Consider the following 27,494-nt stretch of genomic DNA (forward strand, 5'->3'; position numbering starts at 1 on the left):
TTCTCATTCCTATTAGTCACTGACATTGTACTTGACTGAAATCTTAAGTAATTTTTTTTTTTTTTGAAACTTCAACCATTTATATTATATTTGACTTCAAGTTGGAGTTTCACTTTTGAAGATCAAGGACAGTGCACTTTAAAGTAAAACAGTTAAAAATTCTGACTTTGGTCCGAAAAAGTTCAGAGTTAAATTAGTTTTCCTGTCAACAATATTTCATATTTGTCTAGTGCTTTCTGATTTGTAAAGCATTTTACTGTGCTCTCAGAGGTCATAGCATGTAATAACATGATATCACCCTCAGTGTCAAGGCCAGGGCTGAGACCCACATCTTCTGATTGTAATGCTCTTTTAATTACATCATTCAGCCACTTCTTCAGTATTTAAGAGAGCTGAGATTTCAATGATGTACAGATCACAGTCCTCTGGATTTTATTAAATTACCTTTAAAAGTTACTGTGCAAATAGACCTCCTCCCCTTCCTCAGTTCTGGTGGTCCCTTCTAATAGAAGGGGAAGCCCAATCTATAGCCACAGGCCCAGCTTATCTCTAAGGTCACTCTCAGTCCCTTTCTTACCTAATGCTGACCAAAGCCTGCACTTCAGGTCATCCAGTACAGGGGAGGGGGGGCAGCAGCCCCTTGAGGATGCTGTCTTGGTTGTCCTTGCACAGTATTATGCTGATCAGAGGCAATCAGAGATTTCTGACACCTGCCCTGGGGAGGAGAGATTGGACCTCTCCCCCGCATTGGGCTGTCCTACATCTCTGCTCATCATCACTCATAGTTATGGAGCATTGAAGTTGCCCTCTGTATTATAGCCCCATGAGGACGGTAGTAGGTCTTTACTCTTGCTATGTTACAGATGAGGAAACTAGGCCCGAGAAGTGACAATGACTTGCCCACAATTACATAGTATATCTCTGGATCAGGGTCTAAACTTCCAAGTCACATTCTCCCCACTGTGCTGTGTTTCCTGTAGCTGGGGGGTGGAAGCATTGCCTTTCCTGTACAGTGACAGTCCTCGGTCAGGGACTGCAGGGACCATGTCGGGCTTCCAGAATCACAGAGTCAGCCTCAGAAGTCATCTAGTTGAGCTCTTGCCTGTATTAGGAATTCCTTCCTTCTCCAAATGAATGATGGCTCCACAGAACCACCTTCGGTGGTGAAACCTTAGGTGAAAGGGAACCCACAATAGTGCATTCCATCCTTAAAGCGTGAATCCCTATAACTTCTGCTTTTACCCATCAGTCCTAATGAACGGAATAAGTCTAATCATGTTTACATGTTGACAAGTATTCAGTATTCTAAATCTGATTCAAATTAAACATCTGCAGTTCTTTTCATCCCATTTGTCAAATAAGAAAGCCCTTCTGTGGGCTTATGCTGAGCTAGCTGCACTTCCTTTTACCTGCCCCATTTGTGACTATAGAGTCCAATTTGAAGCTGTTAGCATTCTGACAAAAGGGAATAGTGCTTCTTATAAAAAATGCTTCATACACAAACACAACAGATAGTCTGTGGGGCATTTTTGCAGAAAATAGTATTTTTTTTGGCTAATATAAAAACAGCTGAGCAATAACATTACTAGGACTCAAAAGATCACTGTTATTTTTGTGGCATAATCAGCAGTATCATTTCCTCCTTAGGCAGAGTTAATTGAGAGACCAGATTCAACCTCAGTTCTAACTTGTAGTATTTACTGAAAATGAGCAAACTGGTTATTTTGATACAGTCAAATAATAAACAGTCCAAATATAAAGTAATTAGGTAGATTCATGATTGGGGGGGGGGTTTTTTCAAGTTTTTTTGTTTCTAAATGAGATAATCATTTTACAGGAGTACACTATGTGTTTGACACAACCTTCTCAAGAAATTTCAGCCTCTTGGAAAGCCAACAAGAGTTTGTACAGAGATTTCGAAGACGAACAGAATCCAAACAAGCCTTGCCCATGTTGGCCTCTGCCTGCCCAGGTGTGCCTGAAGAATACAGGTTTTTATTGGGCTCTGAATATCAAAATAAAGCCTGACAGGTCATCAATCATTCAAAATAAGCAGAGGAAGAACCATTCTTGGGAGGAGATGGGGTAGGAAATAAAATTATATAAAAGAGCTGGTTCATAATATAAACATAAAATATACTGTTCCTAAACCCACAGGAATTTCTTCTAGGAGCCAGGAAGTTTTCTTAGTTCTTGAAATCGATTTTCTAGTCTTTCAATTCTCATGAAACCAGAGTTGATGTGATCATTTGAACTACTGTTAATAAAAATAATAGTGATAAAAATAGGAAAGTTCTCTAATGTCATCATATACATGTTTTTTTCTTGTCAAGACTTTCTTTAGCAGCTAATCCTCCCCCAAGTGTCATGTCATTTGCAAACCTGCTTCATAGACATTTGGCAGCAAAAGTTCCTGGAATCTTAACCTTGTTTAGGAAGTGGGTGGCTAGGCTTTTTGAATTTATCAGATCTGTGCAGTAACTGAATTCCATGGTGGTTTACAGGTTGGATCTGTTATGCCGAGAAAACCCATGGAAGTTTTATTATCCCTTACATTAGTACCGCTAAATCTCCCCAACAGGTCATGGGCAGCCTTATCAAGGATCACTTTGCAAAAAAGCAGGTAATATTTCTCTTGTCTATATGAAGCTGGCAATGTTGAGAGCACTCTCTATTTTAGATCTATTCACTACTTGATCACTTTTTAGGATTAACAAGACCAGTTAGAGCAGTGGTCCTCAAACTTTTAAAATAGGGGGCCAGTTCACTTTCCCTCAGACTATTGGAGGACCAGACTATAATAAAAAACAAAAACTCACACTCTGTCTCCGCCCCTCAGCCCATTTGCCATAACCCAGCGGGCCGCATAAACATCCTCAGCCCGTCGCATCTGGCCCATGGGCCATAGTTTGAGAACCCCTGAGCTAGAGTCTGGGCTTGGTGGCAAACTATGTCTGCTGAGACTTTGTACCAGAAGGTTGACCCCCCCATGCAGATTTTTGATTGCAGCATCTCATGAAAACCATCTCCAAAGGTATAATGAGGATGCAGTCCCCACTAGTGGAAAGAGTACACATACATTGACAGCATCCCAGTTCTTCTAATATGTAGTGATGTTGATGTGGGGGCTCTCTCCTATGGTATACATCAAAACTCATTCATTCTTTCTCATCCTGTTTAACTGTTACCCATGTTCCTCCCATTAATTGTCAGCTCACAAAATTTTTTTCTAAATATCCTAACATGGTGTGGGTACTAATACTATATACTTTTCCCCATTCAACTTCTCAATAATTTATAACTATTGAATGCTGATGTCCATTGAGCAATCAAAGCTAATCTAATAAAGGGTCCCATTTCCAAAATATAGGTTGCACTTACATAGAGGCATCCATGATGCCCTCATACTTTCTAAAGAGAGTGGGATGAAACTAAGGGATGAAAAGCCAGTATAATATAATTTTAAAAAAACACTTGATTATGAGTCATCAGATTTAAGCTGTAGTCCCAGCTTTGCCATTCCACTTAATAGCCATGTGATTGTACAACTCACTTCACTATTGACCCTTGTCCATAAAATGGATGGTTGATCCCTGGGGTTCCTTCTAGCCCTAAGCAGTCTATGATTCTATAGAAAAGAGGCATTTATTCTACCTGGAATGTGCCAAATATTTTGCAATATAGCCTTTGGGAATAGATGAAAATTCCCTGTAAATCCATTTAATTATTTTCCCTAAAGACTATTTGTTTTTCCTTAAAACATTAATGGATTTTTTTTTGCAAGCTTATTTTTTCCAGTGTGATTTTTCTTTTCTACTTGATCTCTGTAATTCTTCCTTAGATATATAGCTCCTATGGGTTTTTTTTTCTTTTCTTATTTAAAATTGATTTTGTTAGGGAACATGTGAAAACACTACAAATTCCATGATTTACTATCTGTGAATGATTTACTATCTGTGAATGGTTTCATTTTCTTCTACTAAATTTAACTCAAGACATCTGCATGCATTTAAAAAAAAAAAAAAACTGACAGAGACAAAAAATATTTGGCAAACTCTTTTAAATGGCCTTGACTATCAGAGTTATTTCCTGGCCTTCCAAGAAATTGGTGGATATATTGTATTTTTGTGTCTCTAATGATATATGCTTGATCCCCCTCATTCAATGTATTTGAGAAGCAATATCATATATTCATAAGAATGTTTGGCTAGGACTCAGACAGCATGAGCTTTCATTCCAGCTTTGTCAGTGAAAAGTGTCGTATAAACCATAAAGTACTATAGGACTGTGAATTGTTATAATTTAGTAATGAGATTATTTTTATGAATAGTAATCAATGCAGCAATTCCATGTTTTCCCTGTTTTTTCAATGTAGCATTTAACTCCTGACAAGATCTATCATGTAACAGTGATGCCCTGCTATGACAAAAAGTTAGAAGCATCAAGACCAGACTTTTTCAACCAAGAGTACCAAACTAGAGATGTAGACTGTGTAATTACCACAGGTATGGGTAACATTATTATAATATACTTAGCATTTTTCTGGGACCTAATATTTTCATTGCATTTTACAGTTGTTTCTTATTAGTTACTAGACTAACAGCATCTCTTAGGTGCCTGGCCTTTCCCAGCACCCCTCCCATGACATAAAAGAAAACAATACTATTTTATTACTTTTGAGTGAAATCTAGCTATAATTTGGTTTTCCCATTTATTTCTTATTCATGTCATATTTATGTGAAATGTGAAATATCAATATTAGTCCTTTTCCCTTAGAGTTGAACTCTGAATTTGGAGGACTTCCAGGTTTCTCGTGAATTTAGCAACTAAATGCTTTGAGTATAGCAGGCTACCTTTGTTCCCTCTTTTGAAGCTCAAAAAGTCCTGGCTTTTTTCTCATCACAGAATTGGAATAGTGTTCAAAACATTCTCATTTTGAGGAGAGTTGATAACATAAAAGGATTATGTCACAAGCTGAATAGGAATCAGCAGTGCTGTGCTATGTGACAAACAGCAAGCACAAGACTTGGTACATTCCCCTCACAATTCAACTCTTGCAGACACTTTAGTAAGATGGCATGTGCATATCTGGCCTTTAGGAAAATGGGAAGAAGTTAGAGAGGATTCAAGGAATCCCTAAAAAAGTAGAAATTTTTTGAGGGAAGGTTAAATAACCTGAGGTACTATCCTAGAAAGCAGAAAACATAATCAGTCTTCATTATCAGACATCTACTCAGCAAGCACTTATTAAGTGCATATGTGCCAGGCCCAGGGCTGACTGCTGCAGATAAAAAGCCAAAAATAAAAATGGCCTCTGCCCTCAAGGAGCTTCTCTTCTGCTTGATCCTAATATAGCAGTCATTCTTGATCAGCCATTATTAATTTCCACTGAGAACAAATAGGAAGAGATTGACTTATGCTGCACCTAAAAGGGTTTATAGACAAAGGTCTAAACCTGCAGTATTTTCTGTGATAATGATAGGAGTAGGGGAGTCAGCAATGATGATAAGGAAAAATGTCTTGGATTTGTTAGCTCAGGTATTTAGTTGCTATCGGAAATTGTGAATCTCTTCTTGGCAACTTTAAAGTTGGATAGAATCACACATCTGACCAGTTGAACAGAAAAAAAGATTTAATGATTCCTTAGGGTCCCAGCTCTGAGTTCTTGTAGGAACTAGATTATAAGAATATGTATTTTCACTGAGTTCACTTGTATTAATTATGGAAGGCTTACACAATGTGACTGTGTCCCCCTTTTCTCTCAAGCCCTAACAGTTGTTGTTTGCTTTTTCATGTCTTTTGTGAAATTTATTTCAACTAGATGACTCAGAATTTTTATTGACATACCAAGTGAAAAAAGAATCTATGCTGTGGTTCTGTTCTAGGGGAAATATTAAGGCTGTTGGAACAAGAGGGCGTCTCTTTGTCAGATGTGGATCCAGCCCCTTTGGATGCTGAGTAAGCACAAATATTTTTATGGCACATTTGCCAAAGCGCCTTTATAAAGCTAAAACTGGAGAGGAACAGAACAACATTAGAAACATTACTGAGTGCTCTTACTCACTATCAAAGTATTGGACTCTAGGAGCTCTTGTGTCACATTAGAAATAAGGAACTTTATTTTGGAAGTGTCTAGAGTGGCCAGTTGTCTAAAGCTGAGCAAATCAAATGTGTAAGTCAGTTTTGGTAGTGGCCATTCTTTGACTGGTCTATGACTTCCTGAGATGAAGAAAGGACCTTAGGATAATATGAAGTTCAGCCCCTTTCATTAACAAAGAAAAAGACTGACTCAAAATCACCCAACTAGAGAGAGGCAATATCAAAACTGGAACCTACTTCTGATTGCTGAGCCAATTTTCTTTCCACTACATGGTGCATCCTGAGAGACCAATAGGCATTCGCTGCCATAAACCCTCAAGTCCCTTTCAAATAAGGATTATCTCATTCTTTATACTTATAGCCCTTGCACCTACCAAGGACCTAGCATAGAGCAGGCACTCACTCAGTAAATGCTTTTGATCATTTGATTCCCCTGTTCTGGGCATGCAAAATAGTCTCTAACCTATTACTCTGGCTTCTGTGCCCTTCCTGTCTTTTATTTCTATACACCATTCCCTGTTTTCCTAAGGAGTACCTATATATTTAGAAAATTTATTTGTGACTCCAGGCCCATTAACCGATGAGGGGAAAGTTACAGGAAATGTGTGTCTACTCTTGAATGTCCCCAATTTTTTTATCCAGATGTTTAATTCCCTGGAACAGATTATGCAGTGATAAATAGCACAATCCTTTTCCCCTCTCTGGCCATTCTGTTTAGTCAGTCATTTCCTGAGTGTATTGGAATCCTAAGTACACCGATAAAGTCATCTGGGGTCACTTCAGCCTACCCCTTTGTGTGTGTCATTTGTTTTCAATTTAATAAAAGCAGGAGCTCTCAAATGTGAAAAACAGATGAACAGTGATTCAAATGCTTAAAGTGAAAAGCAGCACCATTGGCTGGATGCCATCCATGCAAACAGAGATGGGCCTCAAAAGACTTTGAATAACTTCTAAATTACATGTTTTGCTGCTCTAAATTAGTATCAGCTGTAATGTACCATATTCGACTAAGCCCATTTCTTTTTAAGTGCACAGAAAATGGCTTTGTAGTCTTGCCTCCTATTTAATCAGTGTTACTAAATAGCTTGGGACCATGGACAAAGTTGAATTTGGACTTCTGTGTCCATGTGTATCCAAATGTAGCACAGTGAAGCTGCCTTGTGGGGAAAAGACCTAGACTCAGGGTCCAGAGATCTGGATTCTCTTCCTGTTTCTTTGACCTTCAGGGATCTTCAGTCTTCTCCTTTCCCTCAATATGAGGCTTCTCTGAGAGCCTTCTCTGTATGAGAAGGCAGGCTTCTTTTGATGACCTTAAAGGGTCCTTCTGTTCCCTCTGTGACCTGCTGAGGGCTAATAAAGTGAACTTTGGCTTAACTGCATCACTCATAGAATTAATTGTGGATTTGATAGGGTTTTTTAACCTTTTATCGAGCCATTCCCCCCCCCCCCCCCCCCCCGAGGCTGGGGTTAAGTGACTTGCCCAGGGTCACACAGCTAGCTAGGAAGTGTTAAGTGTCTGAGACCACATTTGAACTCGGGTCATCCTGAATTCAAGGCTGGTGCTCTATCCACTGCGCCACCTAGCTGCCCCTTTTTTAACCTTTTATCGATGTGTATTCCTTTTTTAAAGATTTAAAAAAAAAAAAAAAAAAAGTAGCACAGTATAACCTATTTTGAGACATTTTTATCATCAAGGTATCCTTGGGTTTGCAGAATTCTACCCAGGAGATGCCATTTTAACTTGAATTACTAAGAGTTGCACCTGTTTTTGTCTTTTAAAAACTTTGTCAGCATGAAGTAGGAGGCAGGAATGTGACTTGGTATTTAAGTGAAGCCAGCCTGAATATTTTATGGTCAAAAAATATACAAACCATTAATATGAGAGCTTACTTATATATTTTGTTTCTTTTCTTTCTTTTGGGTGGGGAGGAGAAGATTCTTGGACTTTATTTTACATTATATTAGAGGAAAGATTTGTGGAATTAAGAAATAAGTCACGTCACCATTAAATCTTGGTTTCCCTGTCTATAAAGTTAGTTGGGAATGCTACTAGTTTTGATGCATTTCCCACAGGATTACTGTGAAGATTAAATTACATAATATTTATGTTTAAACTCATGAAGTTCTGTATAAATGTTAATAATAAAGAGCTATTTCCCAAGATGGTTGTGAAGAAAGCACTCTGTAATTGTAACAGTATACTATGGAATAGTAAAAACTATTATAACATAGTATCAATGCCTCATTGAAGTATAGAGATGATCTTGGATTTTCAAAGGCTATCAGCAGAATATTAGAGAGGCTACAAATAGATAATGCCCACTTCCTGAGGAGTAGATTCTTCACCAGTGGACTGGCCACATGGTGATGAATTCTCTATCTATGACCACCCAGAAAACAAAGGAAAAAATAAAATAGCCAGTTATCTGGATACAGCTTCTGCAAAGATAGTAGCATAGTGCCAGACAAGAGAGGAGGAAGTCCTCACAATCATACATAAATTTGACCCTCCAACAGTTAACTAAATGTGAGGTTTATAACCAGTAACTAACAAGTGAACCTACTACTGGAAGGCCTGAATCTTAACCAATCTGAAAATGATTCCTAGTATAAATGTAACAAGATGACAAAAGAAAGTACAGCTAAGTGAAAAGATGGCTCATAAGTTCTCTTTCAAGATTCAAATAAAGAAATATTTCAAGGAATAGTAGGTTATTTTATTATTATAGTCCTCATAAGTATTTGCAAGAAAAAAAAAAGTGTTATAAAAATCACTGTAACATATGCACCAACCTATCATATGAAAAGATAGAGAAATTCCACAATGAATTTGATGGTAACATCTTTCATGTTAAGTCTGTATTAATTTGGTTATTAAACAACACAGTTAATGGCAAAAAAAAAAGTATTAGAACCTAATCCAGTTGATTCTTCATAATTTCACTGCAAAAGTGAACATAGATGAGCATGGTGAAAACATGTTGAAAAATATAGCTCAAAACAAAAAGGTTCTGACTTCAAGACAACACAGAAGCTACATATCTATATCATGGATGCTTTATTCATGATTGGACTAAGAAGACACTAGATTTGATGAGCAGCAAATTATATCATAAAAAATATAAGACCAGTTATCCCTTGATGTATCAATACTGATAAGCAAGTCAACTTCTAAATCAGTGGTAAGTCAGTTTAGTTATCATATTAGTCAATCTGATTTGAACAGACGACTCCTGACATGTAGAATAAAAATAAATGTTAGAATACAATTTTAAAATGGCAAGAGCTCTTGAACTGAATCAAGTATGTACCAAGATCTGTAGTAGTGGTGAGGCAGTTTTGAGTACTTTAGTGTTGATTCTCAAATTAATTATGAAAAAAAAGGGAAGATACCAAACTTTTTAGGGGAAAAATCTTAAATCTTGTTGCATTTTTTAAAGGGCAACTGAAAAAATTATCTATAACTAACAATCCATATACTGATTTGACTTGTTTTCCATGTCAACAATATTTTTGTGGAGTAATCTATGTTTGCTTTGAGTGCATACTTGAAGGTTTGAGAGAGGAATCAGCAAAATTTCATGTTATTTTATAAGAAGCCATATATTTATAGAGTTGAATGAAAGTTGAGAAAATACAAGATCTCACTGTATTTATTGTTGACTTTTTTAAAAACCTGATTTGGTACAGCAAAACACTACCTTGAAGTTTTCCTCTAATAAAGTATATCCCATGTATGTCAAAATTATATATTATTAATTCCTTAAATGATATAACAACCAAGATAACTTTGTTCAACATTTATAAATGTTGGGCAAAACATAAAATAGAATGATATGCTTGACAACTATATTTGATTCTTTCATTTAGGGATTCTTAAGTCCAAATAAGAATTCCCTATAGTGAGATTCTCCAGCTATGTCTCACTACAGATAACATTGTGCATTTTCATTAGACTCCACATATTACACAGTCTTTTAAATGAGATCCATGATCATTAAAAAGCATTCCACCCAATCACACAGAAAAATACAAGTAAATAACGTCTGCTGTCCAGACTTTGATTTGCAGATAAAGCTGATTCATCAGTACATATGCCTTGCACAGATGCTGAAAATAGACAGTCAGCTTGGTCCAGAGAAGGAAATAGGATTGAGTTGCCTTTAAGCAATTAGCTGTTCAGCGCTCCTAATAACTCCAGTCTGAAACAGAGGCTCATCCTTTTAAGATTAATATTCTTCAGATGATGCTGTATGGCTATGAGTTGTAAAATGGGTCACATAAAGGGCAGTGGGAAGGCACATGTAAATAAACATAGGATACAATACATTAAAAATGAAAAACTGTTTGGAAGAAATCACATAAAAGATGTTGTCAGGAAAAGATTGGCCAGTCACAAAGAGCGAGCAAGGGATGAACAGCCTCTGTGCTCCATTGGCATCCATGTAATGTTTGTTAGGAAAGACAAAGGAAGGCCTCCACCAGGAAAGCTGGATCAAGGAATTACACTGTCAGTTTAGGGCATCACATGGATAGGAGTGTCCACAGTTAGAATAGCCATGAATGGTTGTGATCTGTACCATTGCATTGAGCACCCCCAGAACACAGATCCACACAAACAGTTAATATCAAACTACAAATTACCCCCAGATCAAATCGACCAGCAAACATTTATTAAGCTCTAACCACAGTGAGTGCCAGTTATATATATTGTATTTTAATTTGGAGCTCAGTCAAACATGCAGATATTGACATACATCCTGTTCTAGCTCAGCTCTCACCTAGCTCTCAGCCAAAGATCTCCTGAGCCAGAGGCACCAATGTGGATAATGGAATACTGATTGATTATGGTAAATTGATGGCATCATAACTTGTGACATAATTGTGACTTCAGCTTTGGTAATCTCTTTTACAATAAAGAGGCAACAGTATCTGTGGGGGTAAGGATCCTAGAGTGTTCATTTCCTGGCTTCAGATCTTTTGGCAGTGAATATACATATTAAGGCCACTCAAGAGGTACCAAATTTGATTTCACCTCAAGGCAGTAACCATTCTCCTTTTACTTTTGGCTTTTTAACTTTCTTAAGTATTGAGAGACATTTTCTAGGACAGCTGTAGCACAAATACAAACAGCCCAATGACTGCTTTTAGTGGGGATTATTTTCATATAGGGAAAAAGAGAACGGGGCTCATCAAGTTGGTGGGGGTATTGGCCTGCTGGTGGCAGAACCACTGTTCTTGATGTGACTATAGTTGAATCTGCTTTGGTTTCCTGATGAGGTTACTACTGGTGGCTCTCCTGGTAGAGACCAGCAGGACGTGATGCTGAACACACTGAAGCATTTACTAATGAATCTCAGTTCCTGTAAACAAGAGCAAGGGAGTTAAAAATAGAAGCTTTGAAGCAGATTCCCAGGAAAAATTTTGCCCTTCATAACATGTGAACATGTGAATCTAGAAGACCACAGCTTTTATTTCTGGCACCAAAATTTCAGCACTGACCAGGGAGAAGGCAGCTTTGATTTCTGCTCGGCTATTCCCACAATAACAGCTTTCTGTCTTAATTCCTATACAAATCTATTGTTATACTCTACATTGAATTTCTTATTTCCACTGTGAAGGCCTGAGACCTAAATAAAGTCTAGTATACGTATGAACAAATGAATGAAATGAAATTGCATCCACATGAAACAAGTTATAAATGACTTCAAGGCTTAGTTCATGCTTAAAGATACCCTCATGAGAGATGGCATGGAATTAGTAGATAGTGGGAAATAGAGCCAGAAAATTTGAAACTCAGTACTCATACCAACTTTGTGACCCTGGGAAATCACGTACTCTTTCTGAGCCTCAATTATTTTATCTGTCAGACAGAGATAATTCTTGCATGACCTACTTTAGGACAGTATGAGGACAGTGCTTTGCAAATCTTAAAATAGTATACCAATGGCAGCTGCTGTCAAGTGATAGATTCCCACATAAGATGAATACTCAAGGGGCAGCTAGATGGCGCAGTGGATAGAGCACCAGCCCTGAATTCAGGAGGACCCGAGTTCAAATCTGGTCTCAGACACTTAACACTTCCTAGCTGTGTGACCCTGGGCAAGTCACTTAACCCCAACTTCAGGGGGGGGGGGGGAAAGATTAATACTCAAAGAATTTTTCCCACTTTGTAAATAAGCACCCAAACTACCAGAATACAACCATTTCCATTCTTCTAAAGATCCTCATAGGATTAATAAAGTCAATGAAGTTAAATGAATTTTTCCTTGCCTGATATAGTAGGCCACTTTAAAATATATTTTGCTAGTATCGTTTATTTTTATGTCATCTTCATTTCTGAATGTGTACCTATCCAACTAGCCATCCCTTGTGACAAAGAATAAAAAAAGGGGGGGAAAACTGTTATGCAGATCGAACCAGAACCCCAATCATATCTAACATTTTATGAACTATTCCCCACCCATAATCTTCCACCTATACAAAGAAGGGAGAGGTTCCTTTTCTCAACTCTTTTTTATGGCCAATCTTAATAACTTCATTTTCACAAACATTTAGAAATCCTAATATCAGAGGCACTTGGTCATTACCAGGAAATCAGAAAATAAAACATTTTGTTGGCACTTTCATCATAAACTTGTTGGATCAAATTTTACTTTTTTATCTCATTCCACAGAAGAGTGAGACAAAGTATATGGAAATCTATCCATCCCTGATTTGATATGGAAATGGGGCTAAGTTGATTTTGTACTCCAGCATAGCAGTATCATGTGCACTGAGCCCTGCCCCATAGGCCTTAGTGGGCTGCTAAAGTTGAATAGTCTGAATGTAACATGATGAACCAAGGGAAAGCCTTACTTCATTTCTTGCACCAGTGCACATATGCCTGTCTCCTGTGTAATGTGATAAAAGGGTAATGATCCAACTTGAGTCCTTCCCAGATCTCAGTATTAAAGTGCAGTATATTTGTTCACCCAGTACATTGGATACAAAAAGGCTTTTGTGCTTCCATTGTGTCCTGTAATTTGTTTCCCCACAAACTTACTCTTGCTGTTTATGAACATTAAGGACATTCATAAACATGTTCACTGTTGCTAGTGCGAAAATTCCATTGTCAGCAAATGAGTCCATGGTTCGGATTTCCATAAGTACTGTACCTGTCTGCCACATAGATTCTGCAGGACATTATGGACCAGCAGGTCGACTGAGAAAAGCCTTTTCCTTGTTACTGATATATGGAATCTTTGCCCAAATAGAGATTCTCATGCATCTATGAACATGTGAACTTGTGATTACATGTGTCTTATCAAGCTGGTCATGATCTCATGTCCTCTCTCCCCCAGGTTTAGCTTTGTTTCTGGAGAGGAGCTCTTCGGCCATTGTGGCGGTGGTTCTGGTGGTTATTTAGAGCATATATTCCGATATGCTGCCCAAGAACTCTTTGGAATCCATGTGGATGGAATCACCTACAAACCTTTGAAGTAAGGCTTTTCAACTACTATGCAGAAAAGAGGATTTAGAGTGTGATCACTCCAGATAACTATATTAAGGCAGGCAATAAACAAGCATTTATCAAGTATCTTCTATGTGCAAGCACAGTGCTGGAGGCTGGGAATACAAATGCAAATAGCCCCTGTCCTCAAGGAGGTAAAACTCTTAAAAAACATATGCAGGTTACATACATACATATATATATATAAAACACACACACACACACAATACTAATTTATTAGGGAGATACAGAAAGAAAAATCAGGGAAGGCCTCATTAAGGAGATAGCATTCTAACTGAGCTCTGAAGGAAATTAGAGATTCCAAGAGCTAGAATTGAGAAGATTGATTCCACACGTGGAAGACAGCCTTCCAAAGATGGGAGAATGAGTGTTTTGTGTGAGAAGCAGTAAATTCTGAGGCAAATTTGACTGAAGCAAAAGACTCTATGAAAATCTTGTGTAACAAAGTGGGGAAAATAGGCTAGAACCAAGTTGTAAAAAGTGTTACATGACTATGTAAGAGTTTGCATAAGGAACCACTGGAGTTGATTGAATAATAGGGCTGAGGAAGCTATCGTAATCGGACCTGCACTCTAATCAGCATAACTTTGTCAGCTAAATAAAGACTGGATTAGAGAGGGAGGGAAGAGATAATAGTGCAGGTGAGGGGTAATGAAGGTCTGAGTTAGATGATAACCATATGAGTGAGGGGTGGGGTGAAAGATGTTGTGGAAGTAGAAAACAACATCTGATATTTGATTATATTTTTAGGATGGGCAAGAGTGAAGAATCAGAGATGAGTCCAAGGTTGTAAACCTGGGTGACTAGAAGACTGATAGGGTGCTCAACAGATAGAGAAATTCAGAAAATGGATAGGTTTTGGCAAAAAGATTTTTAGTTGTTTTGGACAGGTTGAGTTTAAGATGCCTGGAGAATGTTCAGTTTGAAACATCCAGCCATCAAGTACAGAAGTTCAGGAAAGAGACCAGAGTCATCTACATAAAAAATAAGTGAATCCTTAGCAGCTGATGAGGACATTGAGAGTGTTTAAGAGAAAAAAGATACAATCTTAAAGTACACCCACAAATGTAATGCTGGAGAAACTGAGCGAGATAGAGATTAGAGAGTATTTAATAGTTTACTAAATGGAGAGATATACTGGAACCAAATGGATCCATGGTTTGGTCCAGGGCTAAATGAGACTATCCTTTCCAAGAATCCAGCAAACAATCAGAGTTCTCAATGACCTATATACATGTGGCTCAGACGCAGGGGCCAGACTGAGGCTCAGGGTGCTGAGAGTGGGAACAGATGAGATGGCCTAATCAGGGGTAGACACTGGAAATGGGGAGAGGCATCTTGATAAGATGTTATCTGACATTTTGATAGCTTGGGGTGGGGAGAGCCATTCCGAAATTCTAAAACATAAGATCTTTTACCCTTATCAAGTATTCTGATAAAGAGGGAGGGGAGATTTTGCTGAACTGAGAAGCAGAAACCGAGGCAGGACTGAGTCAGGATAATTAGGGAAGCTGAGTCAGGACAATAAAAGAGAACTGTGTCATAACACAAGTAGGGGAAAGAGCATGTGAGCTGAATGAAGACCTAGCAAGAGAGACCTACAGGTATAGTTAGACAAGTGGAGCCAAAAGAGAGTGATGTCTCAGAAACCCAGAGAGATCCCAGAAAGGGTGGTCAACAGTATTAAATGTGGCAGAAAAGAAGGATAAGGGTTGAGACTAGGCCGTCAGATTAGTAAGTTAAGACATCATTAGTAACAGGAGAGAGCAGGTCCAATTCGGCTATGATCAGAAGCTAAATCACAAGGGATTAAGACCTGAGTGAGAAGAAACAAAGTGGGAAGATAAACATCAGCTGCTTTCCCAGGAGTTTGGTGTCCATTTGAGAAGATGGCAACCAAAATTGGTACCCTCCTCTACCTGTTCTTTTAAGTCAGCCTGTGCGGCATGCGCCTCTCCTTTCCTTCTCTTCAGAGTTCACTTAGCAGTTAGCAGTTTGTGGCAGCTTGCTGCCAAAGGAAAGGTTGAGGACTCTTGATAATTACTTTGTTACCTTCTTCAACTCAAAGCCAAGCTAATCCTTCTATATCAACAAGCTCTTCTTTGTTGCCAGTCCTGCCTGAGTCCAATTTTCAGCTCAGTCTAATTCTAATCATTCCACATCTGCTTAGGGAATAGAGCGTGTTAGTAGTGTTACAATCGCAGACCTTGGGAATTTGTACTTCATTTGAAAAGGCACACAAGTGGTCTTATTTCCTTATAAATCTGCCAAATTCCCATTCCCCAATCTATACAGAAAATAGAATATTTTGTGCATTAACATAATTGGTCATAGTTTCTTATATTCTTACATTTCCTCTTTTTTCATCTAGAAACAAAGATTTCCAAGAAGTGGTGCTAGAAAAAGATGGTACAGTTCTACTTCACTTTGCATTGGCATATGGATTTAGAAACATTCAGAACTTAGTACAGAAACTCAAGAGAGGAAAGTCTCCATATCACTATGTGGAAGTCATGGCCTGTCCATCAGGTAAAAGTTTTGCTTCTAACTGGCTAGCAGAGCATTTATACTGGCCTAAGACCTAATGATTTCTTATACAAAGGTATAAATTTGCTGGCATTAACTTTGGATAAGATAGGGATCAGGTAGGGTATAATGGGGCCTTGCTTTAGATGGTAGGACTGTGCTTTTCACAGTGACCAGTAGGGGATGATAGTAAAGTTCTGCTGATCCTACTTTCCCATTGTTGAATAAGCCAAGGGTGTTTATTCGGACCCTTCCTACATCCCAGAACAGAGTAGAGGTTTTTTCTTCATGTTCTTTGGAGGAAAGAATATGATGAGGGAGTAAAGTAATGGCAAATCTAAATCAATCCTTGATAATTTTGGTACTTTATTTCCCTTTCCTTCCCCATATCACCTTTATTTCACCTCTAGCATCAAGCCCATCATACCTTTGTAGTTCTGAATATTTTTATAGTTGCAATAATTGCTTTCTCTAGTGTCTTTAAAATAGAACATCTCACTCCAAATTCATGAGCTTTTCTTTTGCATTTAGGCTGTTTAAATGGTGGTGGTCAGATCAAAGCAGAAGCTATCTCCAGTAAGGACCTTCTCCAGCAAGTTGAAAAGCTCTATGAGATGGTTAGCACTGTAATGCCTGAGACAAGTCCAGAAATCAAGGAATTGTATGAACAGTGGCTTAAAGGGAAGGACTCCGAAAAAGCTGGGACAACATTGCATACACAATATCATGCAGTAGAGAAGATGAACACTGGTTTTAATATTAAATGGTAGGGAAAAGCAAAGGGTCCAGCGTGCAATTTCTGCTTGAAGGAATAAGAACACTGTGAAAACAAAGGCTGCTGAAGTTGACTGAATTTGGCCCCAGCAGAAGAAATCCCAAGAAAGTCATCATTCCAACTGCTCACTAAGAAAAACAAACTACAAGACTACCACAGGATAGAATCTTAGAGTTATAGTGAGGCAAGGAGGCTCTCAGATAAAAATAGAAACCAGCTGAAAAGATGGGTTTCTGGTTGAATGGGACAGAAGATATTTTGACATTACATTTTATCTGCCCTAGAGTTTTTACCAAAAAGGTTAAAAACTCTAAATTCTCTCTTCCTCTGCCCCCTCTCCCAGCCCCAATACCCATTCAATCTAGTCTTCACATAAGTAATTTTGTAAACACTTCCATATGTTATTATGATTTGCATTTTTGTCACCAGGATCTAAGAGTCCGAGGGTGGTTTCCTTGAGCTCCTTGGATGTTTGTCTCTCTTATTTTTACACACGTGTTAGGAAATTTTCCAATAATTCAATGGTGCTAGCTTCATTTAAAAAAAAAAAAAAATAGATTACTAGTTAATTGATCCCAGATCTTAATGTAAAGCAAAATATGAGTCTCAAGTCATTCCCTGAAAATGTCTGTGGATTGGGAAAGATGAAAGTACAAGGTACAACTAAGGTTGTCTTGACAAGAATCCAACCCTAATTCCTTGATATTATCAGGAGGTTGTAGAATATTGAATTAAAGTCATTTTCTTAAGTCAAATGATAAATATGGATATCCAAACCATCCTGGTATTTGAACAAATGGCATGATCAAGGACTTAGGTTCAATGTGTCAAGTACCTAACCCACTCAGATGCCTTAAGAATCCATCTGTGTGCTGCTATCTCAGGTAAAACATAGTATTTATTTTTTAAAATGCTTCAGTGACTCCTATGGTCATTAAAATCTCTTTTGCTTACATATAATTATGTTCTAAAATCTGCATAGTGACTTAATGAACAATATTAAAAAAAAAAAAAATCAGTCCCTGGCATTTTTCCATTTCCTTCTTGTGAGCCTCTTGTTTCATTTCAGGGTTCTGACTGTAACATGTATTAGATGAAATCCTCTAAACTGTAGCTTTTATACAGCAGGTCAGGCTGAACCATGACTGAATTACTGTGCTTTTTTTTTTTTATCTATGAGAAAGCCACTCAACACTTCTAAAAGAGAAGTTCCTCCCTCTGACATTTTCTTCAAATTAAAAAAAGCTTTTTCTAAGATAAAAAAAAAAAAGCCACCATTCCTAAAAATAAGTAAGTTCTGCACAGTAACATGAAAATGGTTGTCTCACATTGCTACTAAGCAGCTCTTTAAAATCAACTTGGCTTCCATATTCCATTTTCCAAAATGGGTTTTATTTTCACAGACTTTCTTTACATATTATAGGCAATGTAGGTGCAATAGTGATATGGAAGGAAAGATTATAAGCCATGATTAAGACTGGATTTTAATACTTTTAGGGAAAAATATGGCTGCAGCTGAGTGTGATAGTGCACACCTTGTAGTCCCTGAGGCTTTGAGTTAAGAAGCTCTAAGCCAATCAGGTACACTGAGGTGAGGAGTTCCCAGGAGAAGAGGGCCACCAAACCACCAAAGAGGGGGCAGACCACCCCCAGTTGGAAAAAATCAGCAGATTAAAGCTTCCAAACTCCCTCAGTATTGGAACAGGACCCATGAGTGGACTGTTAACTTTCTAAGAAAGAAAGGAAGGAAGGAAAGAAGAGAAAGAGGTAGGGAGAGAGGAAGAAAGAAAAGTGGTAAATTAGCAACAGAACAATAAATTTAGGGCTAGAGGAGATTTCAGTGAGCATTTAATTCAGCCCCCTAATTTTACAGATGAAACTGAAATGGTATGACTTGCCCAAGGTCAAATGGCCAGTAGAGGATGGAGCCAGTCCTTAAACGAAGTCTTCTGATTCCAGCTACAGGGCTCTTTCCCCTTTGAAATAATGCCAAATCAGATTAAAAATCACAGATTAGCTAACTATAGGAAGAAACCATCTCCCAAAAAAATTGAAGATTCATTCCCAAAATCTTAGCAGCAGTAGGCCAAAATAAGCCCAGGAGTAGCTTTCCGAAGTATTAATTTAAAACAAGCAATGTACCACTCAAGGAGATCTTCCCAGCTGTAGTGTTGCCAAAGTCAGGTGAGATGGGTCCAACTTGCAAGAGCTGGTTTCCCTGGCTTCATTCTTTTTGCACCAAAGAGCCCAAAAGGCCCCACTCTAGTGCAAAGACTGCACGAGGGTCCAGTGGCTCTGCAGGTTTTTTGAAGTTGTCGTTTTCTGTATGTAGAATTTTCATGACTTCCACTGGATCCTTTTTCCCAGTATATTTCTGGACAGATTCTTCTCTACAATTAAAAGGTAGCTTTAGTTCAAGTAAAAATGTTAGAGATGTAAAATAATCCAATCAGGGTTCTGAAAGTGTTACAATAGCAAACAAAATTATACACTCTGAAACACAATCCGTAAATCTCAAAATACGTCATCTTTGAGAGAAATACAAATAATTAATTAAACCAGGATTACCCACAAAGGTCTGGGTCAGTGGCAATGTAGAGAGGCAGGTTTAACTATGAGAGTAGGAATTCATTAGTTTCTTTCAATGCCACTGTTGGAATCACAGATTCTCCAACTACCAATCAGCAACCAGTCCCAATCTAACATTCACTGTGTATCCAAGCCTCACAGACCTGATATCTAGGATATATTTTCCCCTAATGTAAAACATGTATCACTATTTAAATTTCATCTTATCAAATTCAGCCCAATGTTCTAGTCCACAGGTTAGCAAACTACAGCCACTCATCATCCAGCCCTGAGTTAAAGATGATTTAAATTTTTTTAAATACAATAAAATGATTTACAGATGTAAAAAACATTCTTAGATCTCTCATACAAAAACAGGTAGTGGGCCACATGGGGCATATAGTTTGCTTTCTTCTGTTCTAGTTTATCAAATATTTTTGGAGCCTGGTTCTGTCATCTAAGCTGTTAATTTGTATCTTCTACAAAACAAATAAGCATGCTCTCTGTGCCATTATACAAGTCAACGAAAATGATATTAGCACAGGGATAAAAATAGAATTTTGAGGCACTCCACTAGATACCTCTTTCAAAGCTGGTACTGGAAAATTCATGGCTTCTTTTTAATGGCAAATTTTTGGATCACTCATTCAACTGATTTTGATATCCCCTAAATGCACTGTCTTCCAACTAACATCCCTCTCTTATCCATAAGAATAGCTTGTAATTTTGTCAAATATCTTGTTGAAATTCAAATAGTCTGGTAGATGAGGGTGTAATGCCATTGCTTTTTCTTTACAAGTCTAGTCAAAGCAAATGGTGTTTGGCATGTTCTCAAAATCATGATGGTTTATTATCTTGGCTTTCTTTTCTAGATGTTCATTCAATATCCAATTTAAAAAGTATGTTCTAGAATTTTACCAGGAATTGAAGTCAAATGCCCTTATCTAATTAGTACTCTCTTTTCTTCCTTTTTTCAAAATCTATCCTGTGGTACCTCTCCCATTCACCAGTGTCCTACAAAGATTATTAGCAGTGGGACAGCAATTATATTCAAAAAATTCTTTTATAGTACTCTAATATTCATCAGGTCCTGATCATCAAAAGCAGCTAAGTGTCCTTTTACTATTTCCTTATCTTATGTTTCAACTCCCTATGAGCTACTTTTTTGTTTTAAACATTCTGGATCAAAGATATTTCTCTTAGGGAGGAAAAACAGAAGAAAATTAAAAGTTGTGTAGCTCCATGTTGTCTTCCATCATTATAGCTATTTATCATCATCCTGGCAGCAATAGTCTTATTCATTCTTTGATCTTCCCATTTTCTTTCTTCAGTCTAGCTTAAAAAAAAACAAAAAAAAAAAAAAAACCCTCATCCTATTTTGTTCTCATTAACTTTCCTCACCAACCTCCACCCATTTTGAACTTTAGCATCATTAATACTGTTCTTCCACACTGTGCCACACTTCCATATTCATCTTCTATAGCTGTCTTTAACTCCTGTAGTTCAATGAGTTTTCTAGGTTTCCACCAATGGTCTCTTTGAACAACTGCACCCTCTGTCCCTCAATAGAATTGTTTCCATTTCCATTTTTGGAATTTCATTCCGGAGTCCTCCCTGTTAGGCTGACTTACCCTGAAAATTTTAGTGCATGAAATCCTATCTTTTCTCTAAACCCTTTGAAATCCGAACTCCCAGACTCTAGGGTACACTTTATACTGCCCAGCTTGCCTTCCTAAGATGAAGTGATTGCTTTTCCACCTCCCCCGCCCGCTAAGTTTCTCCTTTCTATTCAGTGACCAGTAACTCCTTCTTTAGTGAGAATCAGGTCCAGAAAAGGTCCCTTTGTTTTCTCCAACTTTTGAAGAATGGAATTATCTTTGGAAACGGGAAGAAATTATTAGTTGCTCTCCTTTTAACAAGTGTCCAATTAACTGAAGTATCCTATCACTTCTAAATCACACCCATATGCAAATCCCATAATTGGTTTCCTAAATCCCTATTCTACTTTCCCTTTCTGTCCTAGTGGTCTACTGTATACCACTGCATGACAATAGTGTTTATTTTTCTGTTGTTCTTTACCTAAATGTGCTCCTTACCAACTCTTCCCCTAATTCTGCTGCCTGGATTTCTCAGATGAACATATTCTCAGATGAACATCTTCTTTACGTACATTACTATTCTGCTCCTTTTAACTATCCTATTTCTTTTAGAAAAAAGGAATAGCTTTCCAGAGCATATTCTGATCATGAGCTCCATCTCCTCACATTCCAGTGATCCATACAATTTTACTTCTTTACCTTGTTTATTACCCATCTCCTGTGCATTTATATATAAGTACCTGATGTCATGGATGTTTTGGGTTTTTTTTTTAATCTTATTATGAAATCTTAGGTAATCTCTATTGCTTCTTTTCCTTCACTGGAGTTATTCTCTATGGTATCTAGCTTGGTGGATACGCATAAGTAATTCACTTTTGATTAGAAAAAGATTTCATTTTTACCTGATCTTTTTAAGTGCAGTCCATCCTTGGGCAACAGGATGTTATTTCTGTATTTTAAGCTGCAGTTCAGAAAATCTAAATCCCTTCCTCAGACATTTCTTAACCATCTTTCACTTCCTGAATCTGCCTTTCTCTCCTGAAGCTCCTGCCTTTAGTTAACAGCATGAAAGCTGCTCTCAAGTTTTCAGTTTCATAACCAAGATTTCATAATCCTTAAGCAGTGCTTTATAGATTACTTCTGGAAAAACCATTTTTGCCATGTCATTCACAAGAAGTAAACAGTAATCAGGTTTAACAAGTCTTAAGAAGTTCTTGCCCCAAGAACACATGCCCCAAGAAGACAGAAGACTTGTATTATTGTTAAGAAGACAACTGTGGAGGTCTCATCAGCATGTCTTCTTCCTCTGATCCTTAAGTGGATTGTCTTTCACTGATGGTCCCTATAGAAACACATCATGATTCCTTGAAGGACAAGCAGCTGCTTCCTCCTCAGAAGGTCCAGTTTTCTCCTGTTTGGGAAGAACGGCATACCTAATAGCAGTACAGGAAGACTAAATTAGCTCCAAAACCAATCAATCCTGCCTTGGAAATTGGTATGCCTGTAAAAACTCAATCCAGTCCACACTTCTCAGTGCCTCTTCCCTTCCTTTCTAATCTTTTTTTCCTTACAATGAAGTAGTAGAGTATTCCTCTAACTAAAAACAAGCTGATTAAAAAAGAAAAAAAAAATCAACCTAGTGGGCTTAAAGGCCTGAATAGGAGAATGAGGCTATGGAATAGTTCATTTAAAAAAATAAGAAGAAGAAGAAAAACTCAGTAGGGTGGGACTAAAGGGAGGATACAAGCTCAATGCAAAACATGGTGGCCAACATTCCAAATGTGATCTTAAACTTCATTAAGAAAAGCCCACTGCCTTGTTATCTACCTGGTCATGCACATGAGGACTACTATGTCCAATTTTGAACATCATATCTTAGCAAGGAAATGGACAGATCATAGCACATCTTGAAGAAAGGGAAGAACTGACTGCTGGAATGGAAACAATGAGAACCTTGGGATGAAATGGCCACACTATCTTAGAATTTGTAATAATCAATAATAATAATTAGCTAGCTTTTATATAGTGCCATGTAGATTTACAGAGATCTTTAAAATATTTATCTTTATTAAATATGAATATTAAAATATTTATCTTTAAAATATTATCTCATGTCCTTACAACATTTAAAATATGATCTCATATCCTTACAATAACCCTATAGAAGTGCTGTTATTATCCCCAATTTATAGATGAGGAAATAAGAGGCAAAGCTGAAGTGACTTGCTCACAGTTACATAGCTAGTAAGGAGATTTGAGGCTGGAATTGAACTTAAGTTTTACTGGCACCTGGTCCAATACCTAGCTGCCTGTGGAAAGATGAGCCTCTGATATGCATCCTAGATTTGGGGAAGGCAGATATCAATGGATTCAGGAAATGATAGGATGGCAAAGACTAAAATGATACCAAGGTATGCAGTCCAAGAGGAATTGGAAACTCTTGCAAATAAAATTCTGAAGAAAAAGAGAAACAATTTCATTGAGGAGAAAAAAAGGGTAGTTGTTCAAAAGAATGGATATAAATGCACTGAAAAATCACCAACCACTTTATAAGTATAAGCTTTAAAATTTTTTTCAAAATATATAGAAACTATGAAATCAGAATTGAAGATGAATACAGAAGTGTGGCATTGACCAATGAGAATAGAGTCAGGAGCGCTAAAACTCTGAACATATGTAAGTCAAAGTTATAGAATATTAAGGACAGCAAAATAAAGTGGTAGGGAAAAAACCAATAACCCTGTATTAGGAAAATACAATGTTGCTATTCATGGTGGATTGGCCATGGTAACTGATGACAGAGACATTTAACTCTTTTATTGCTATACTGTCCTGAATGAATGAATGAATAGTTTCGTCTTCTAAGGAGAACAATCTCTGGGCTAGGAAAGAGTGAACAAAAATAGCTAGTAGGGAATAGATATCCAAGTATGATAATAGTAACTGCCCTTAATGGCTTCAAATCACCAGGTCCAAATGAATTCTATCCTGAGCTACTAAGCTGACAATGTGACTGTTGGGTCACTGTCAATGAACCAGAAAGATGCCCCAGAATCAGAAAGGAAAAATGTCGTGATTGTTTTAAAAGGGAGAGATATGGACAGGGAATTGGGTGTGCCAGCTATGAACTAGTGAGTTTTGACTTCTATTTCTGGCAAAATCCTAGAACTTATTAAAGTTAGTGAAAAGCTAAGAAAAGAAGCAGTGCCCCAAGAACTAGAAGAGCTTCCAAAACAGGTCAGGCCATACTAACAAGATTTCCTTTTTTTTTTTTTTTTTTTTTCTCTGAGGCTGGGGTTAAGTGACTTGCCCAGGGTCACACAGCTAGGAAGTGTTAAGTGTCTGAGGCCAGATTTGAACTCAGTCTTCCTGACTTCAGGGCTGGTGCACCTAGTTGCCCCAAGATTTCCTTTTTATTTTTTTTTTTTTTTTGACGATTTCTAGGTCAAGAGAACAAGATGGATGTACTTTACCTAGGTTTAAGCAAAACATCATGTCACACTATATTCTTCTTTTAGATGAAGAGAAAGGTGGACTCAATAACTGAATTGAATCTAATAAGATGAGCCATAATAGCACCTGAATTAAAAAAAAAAATTCAACTTCACAAGTATGAGAGGGGGAAAGATTAGTTAGAAAGCAGTCAGAAAAGAGATGTAAGGGTTTTAATGGAAAGCAGCTTCAATGTGATATGGCAACCAAGACCTATGATTTTATTGGAATAGGCCACTCCCAATGGGAAAAGTTTCTCTAATAATGCAGAATGAAAACTTTTTCTACTCAGTCTTAGGGAGTTAGTTACACAGTCAGTATATGTCAGAGTTAGGGCCTGAAACTCCACCTTACCTCTGAGGCTAGATTTCTGCTCCACAAAATTGCCTCCTTACAACCCCTAGGCTTCAGCGTCCAGAAAAGGGGAGGAAATATTGGACCATAATTGTCTGCTATTGGACCACATGTCTGGGGTATGGTATTCAGTTCTTATTGTATTTTAGGAATGATACAGATGAGCAATACAGAGATTGTCCAGAGGTAAGTAGCAAGATGATGAGGATCTCAAGACTGTGCCATACAAAGACTGAATGAAAAAAGTGAGGGTATTTACCTTGATCCGAGGAAAACTTCCTAACAATTATTCTCCAAAAATGAGACAGGTGGCCAGGCATTTTTACTAGAAGCATTCAAGTAGAGTGCTGAATGATCTCCTATGGTCGCTATAAATTAATATGTCATTATGTGTCAGGGATAGGGACTGAGCTCCCATCTCTAGAGAATAAGGCCAAGACCAAGAACGGAAGAAGAATATAATAAGTTAGGTTGAATTTTCACAGTCCTAACAGTTTCCTCAAAACTCAGCCCTCTCAATCCTTTCCCATTTTACAATTATATGATTATTATTTTTCAAAACTTAACAGAACCCACTCATGATATGTTCACTAACCCAAGCAAAAGTCCACATACAAGACAGAGCAGAGCTTCAAGCAGCTCTTTATGCCTGGAAATTTGATGAGCCTGACTATAACCAGTACCAAGGACACGCCATTTAGTACAGCAAATGGTCCCATAAAGACATCACTAATTGACCAAATTATTGCCAAGGGAGGACTTGAGCCCTGAGGAAAATGAGAGCCTGTCACTTGCCACATGGCTCTCCTACCTGGAAGTTTTCTCATTCTAAGAATGCTATCTGTTTCAAAGTAGATTTTCTTACTCAACTACTAGACATTCCTGGGCTCACAACAGTCATAATGAAAGCCCCTGGAACAAAAATATCATCATCGTCCCATGGAAGCTACATATTTCTAAAACTAACAACACAAGTATTTTTCAAAATAGCATTTCAATTGAGAATACCTGGTGCTAGACTCTCAAGTTCAAGCAACCCCTGGACACCTAAGAAATGGGTTGAAGACAATACCTTAGAATAGTAAGGCTCAATTAGGGGGAGAGAAGGACAGAAGAAGAGGTCAAGGTAAAGGACAAGGGGGCACATAAATATGTGGAATATTTCCATATTACAAAGCAAGCCCAACTAACAAGAAGATACTTACGCTACTCTGAGGAAGGGGTTATAGTGAAACTCCTCTCCTAAGGTCGAAGGCACAGTGGGTATGTCGTCGTCATCTCTAGCCTGGAACAATAACAAGTTAAGTGGTGACCATATGCCATGTCACAATTAAGTTGTTGTCAAAAAAGCAAAATCAATTGCGGGCTCAGAACCAGCCACTATAGGTACTTTCTAAAGAATGCTCAGCTTATCCTTCTAATTTTCTAGCTTTCTTATTAGCAGCTACCCACTTTGGAGAAAAGCTGAAAATTACAGGGGCCAAGCCTGACCTCTACTCCTTTCATCACTCAACAACCCCATGTCCAAAAGGAGAGGCAAGAAGGAATTAATGGCCAGACATTATTACTGCCCTTTTAGTATCCAAAGGGGAAGACAATGAAAATGGCTCATGAGTCCAAGAAGGGTGTGGAAAAATCCCCATTATTCAACATCAAATGAGTGTTATGAAACATTATTATTGTACCATAAACCCAATGCAATATGATTAAAATATACTAAAGGCTAAATATGGTATATGGGATAGTACAGCTGCCTAAGTGGCTGACTCAGCTCAAAACACTAGTACTGGGAAGAGTGGGGGAGAAACAAAGCAAAAAAATTTGGCAGGGATCAAGGGATAGAAGAGGCAAAAGTCAATATGATAGGAAAAAAAAAACTAAGATAAAGAAGCTGGGGGGATTTGAAGGTGAAAAGTTCTAACAGGAGAAAACAGAAGAACCATCAAAACAATGAAGGAATGAGCAGAAGGGAGGAAGAACATAAGCCAAAGATATCCTGGTAGTTATGAAAAATTATTAAAAATTAGGGTATGCATACAAACTGACGTAAAACTTGTTAGTAATTAACAAGTCTTGAAAATCTCCTTTGCCAAAGCTCTATTCTGACATCTCATTGTGGCCTGAAAGTGACCGTAAATTCAATGGAGCTCAGGAACTGGCTCTCAGTGAAGCTTGCTGGGTAACTGTGCCATCCAAGGACTACCCTATCAAGCTAAATACAAAGAGGCTCAAGTGATTACTTTCTTCTACCACAACAATTCATTAAACTGCCTCCTAAAGTCCCTAATGAAACAAGTTACAGTGAGCTTGGGATTATATAAGGCTCATGCTCCTCTCCTCTGGGAGGCAATAGCAATGTGTAAAGAAAGTGTTTCTGTGTGACACTAGAAAGGACTTTATGCTTGGGAAATAAATTAGATTTTACTGGCTATCATAAAGAGAGAAACTTCAGTCAAAGGGCTCAGATTGGTAGTGGAGATGCTAGAGATCATCCACTGTGTCAGTTTGTACAAAAGGAGGCATTACATGCCCTACTCCCCTGTCTTTCAAATGTCTTAACAATCATTAA

The 27,494-nt window shown here is 37.8% G+C and overlaps 2 protein-coding genes across 12 annotated transcripts in view; one reads left to right on the forward strand and one right to left on the reverse strand.

The window, feature by feature from the left end:
• CIAO3 (cytosolic iron-sulfur assembly component 3) overlaps nucleotides 1-17,952 on the forward strand; it is a 30,095-nt gene extending 12,143 nt beyond the window's left edge. For all 4 annotated transcript variants that reach the window (XM_074279744.1, XM_074279746.1, XM_074279747.1 and 1 more), the window contains 7 exons: nucleotides 1,838-1,972; nucleotides 2,505-2,623; nucleotides 4,376-4,505; nucleotides 5,886-5,958; nucleotides 13,443-13,580; nucleotides 15,984-16,141; nucleotides 16,670-17,952. In XM_074279744.1, the coding sequence (XP_074135845.1) occupies nucleotides 1,838-1,972; nucleotides 2,505-2,623; nucleotides 4,376-4,505; nucleotides 5,886-5,958; nucleotides 13,443-13,580; nucleotides 15,984-16,141; nucleotides 16,670-16,908 (992 nt within the window). In that variant the 3' untranslated portion in view covers nucleotides 16,909-17,952. The remainder of the gene's footprint in view (nucleotides 1-1,837; nucleotides 1,973-2,504; nucleotides 2,624-4,375; nucleotides 4,506-5,885; nucleotides 5,959-13,442; nucleotides 13,581-15,983; nucleotides 16,142-16,669) is intronic.
• Nucleotides 8,820-27,494, reverse strand: part of HAGHL (hydroxyacylglutathione hydrolase like) — a 36,451-nt gene continuing 17,776 nt past the window's right edge. For 5 of the 8 annotated variants that reach the window (XM_074279748.1, XM_074279749.1, XM_074279753.1 and 2 more), the window contains exons 8-9: nucleotides 26,131-26,210; nucleotides 18,284-19,303 (exon numbers count right to left, since the gene is read on the reverse strand). In XM_074279748.1, the coding sequence (XP_074135849.1) occupies nucleotides 19,138-19,303; nucleotides 26,131-26,210 (246 nt within the window). In that variant the 3' untranslated portion in view covers nucleotides 18,284-19,137. The other 3 variants (XR_012484448.1, XM_074279752.1, XM_074279751.1) reach the window with 3 other exon arrangements.

This window comes from Sminthopsis crassicaudata, chromosome 1, assembly GCF_048593235.1.
Source record: "Sminthopsis crassicaudata isolate SCR6 chromosome 1, ASM4859323v1, whole genome shotgun sequence".
Classification (NCBI taxonomy): domain Eukaryota; kingdom Metazoa; phylum Chordata; class Mammalia; order Dasyuromorphia; family Dasyuridae; genus Sminthopsis; species Sminthopsis crassicaudata.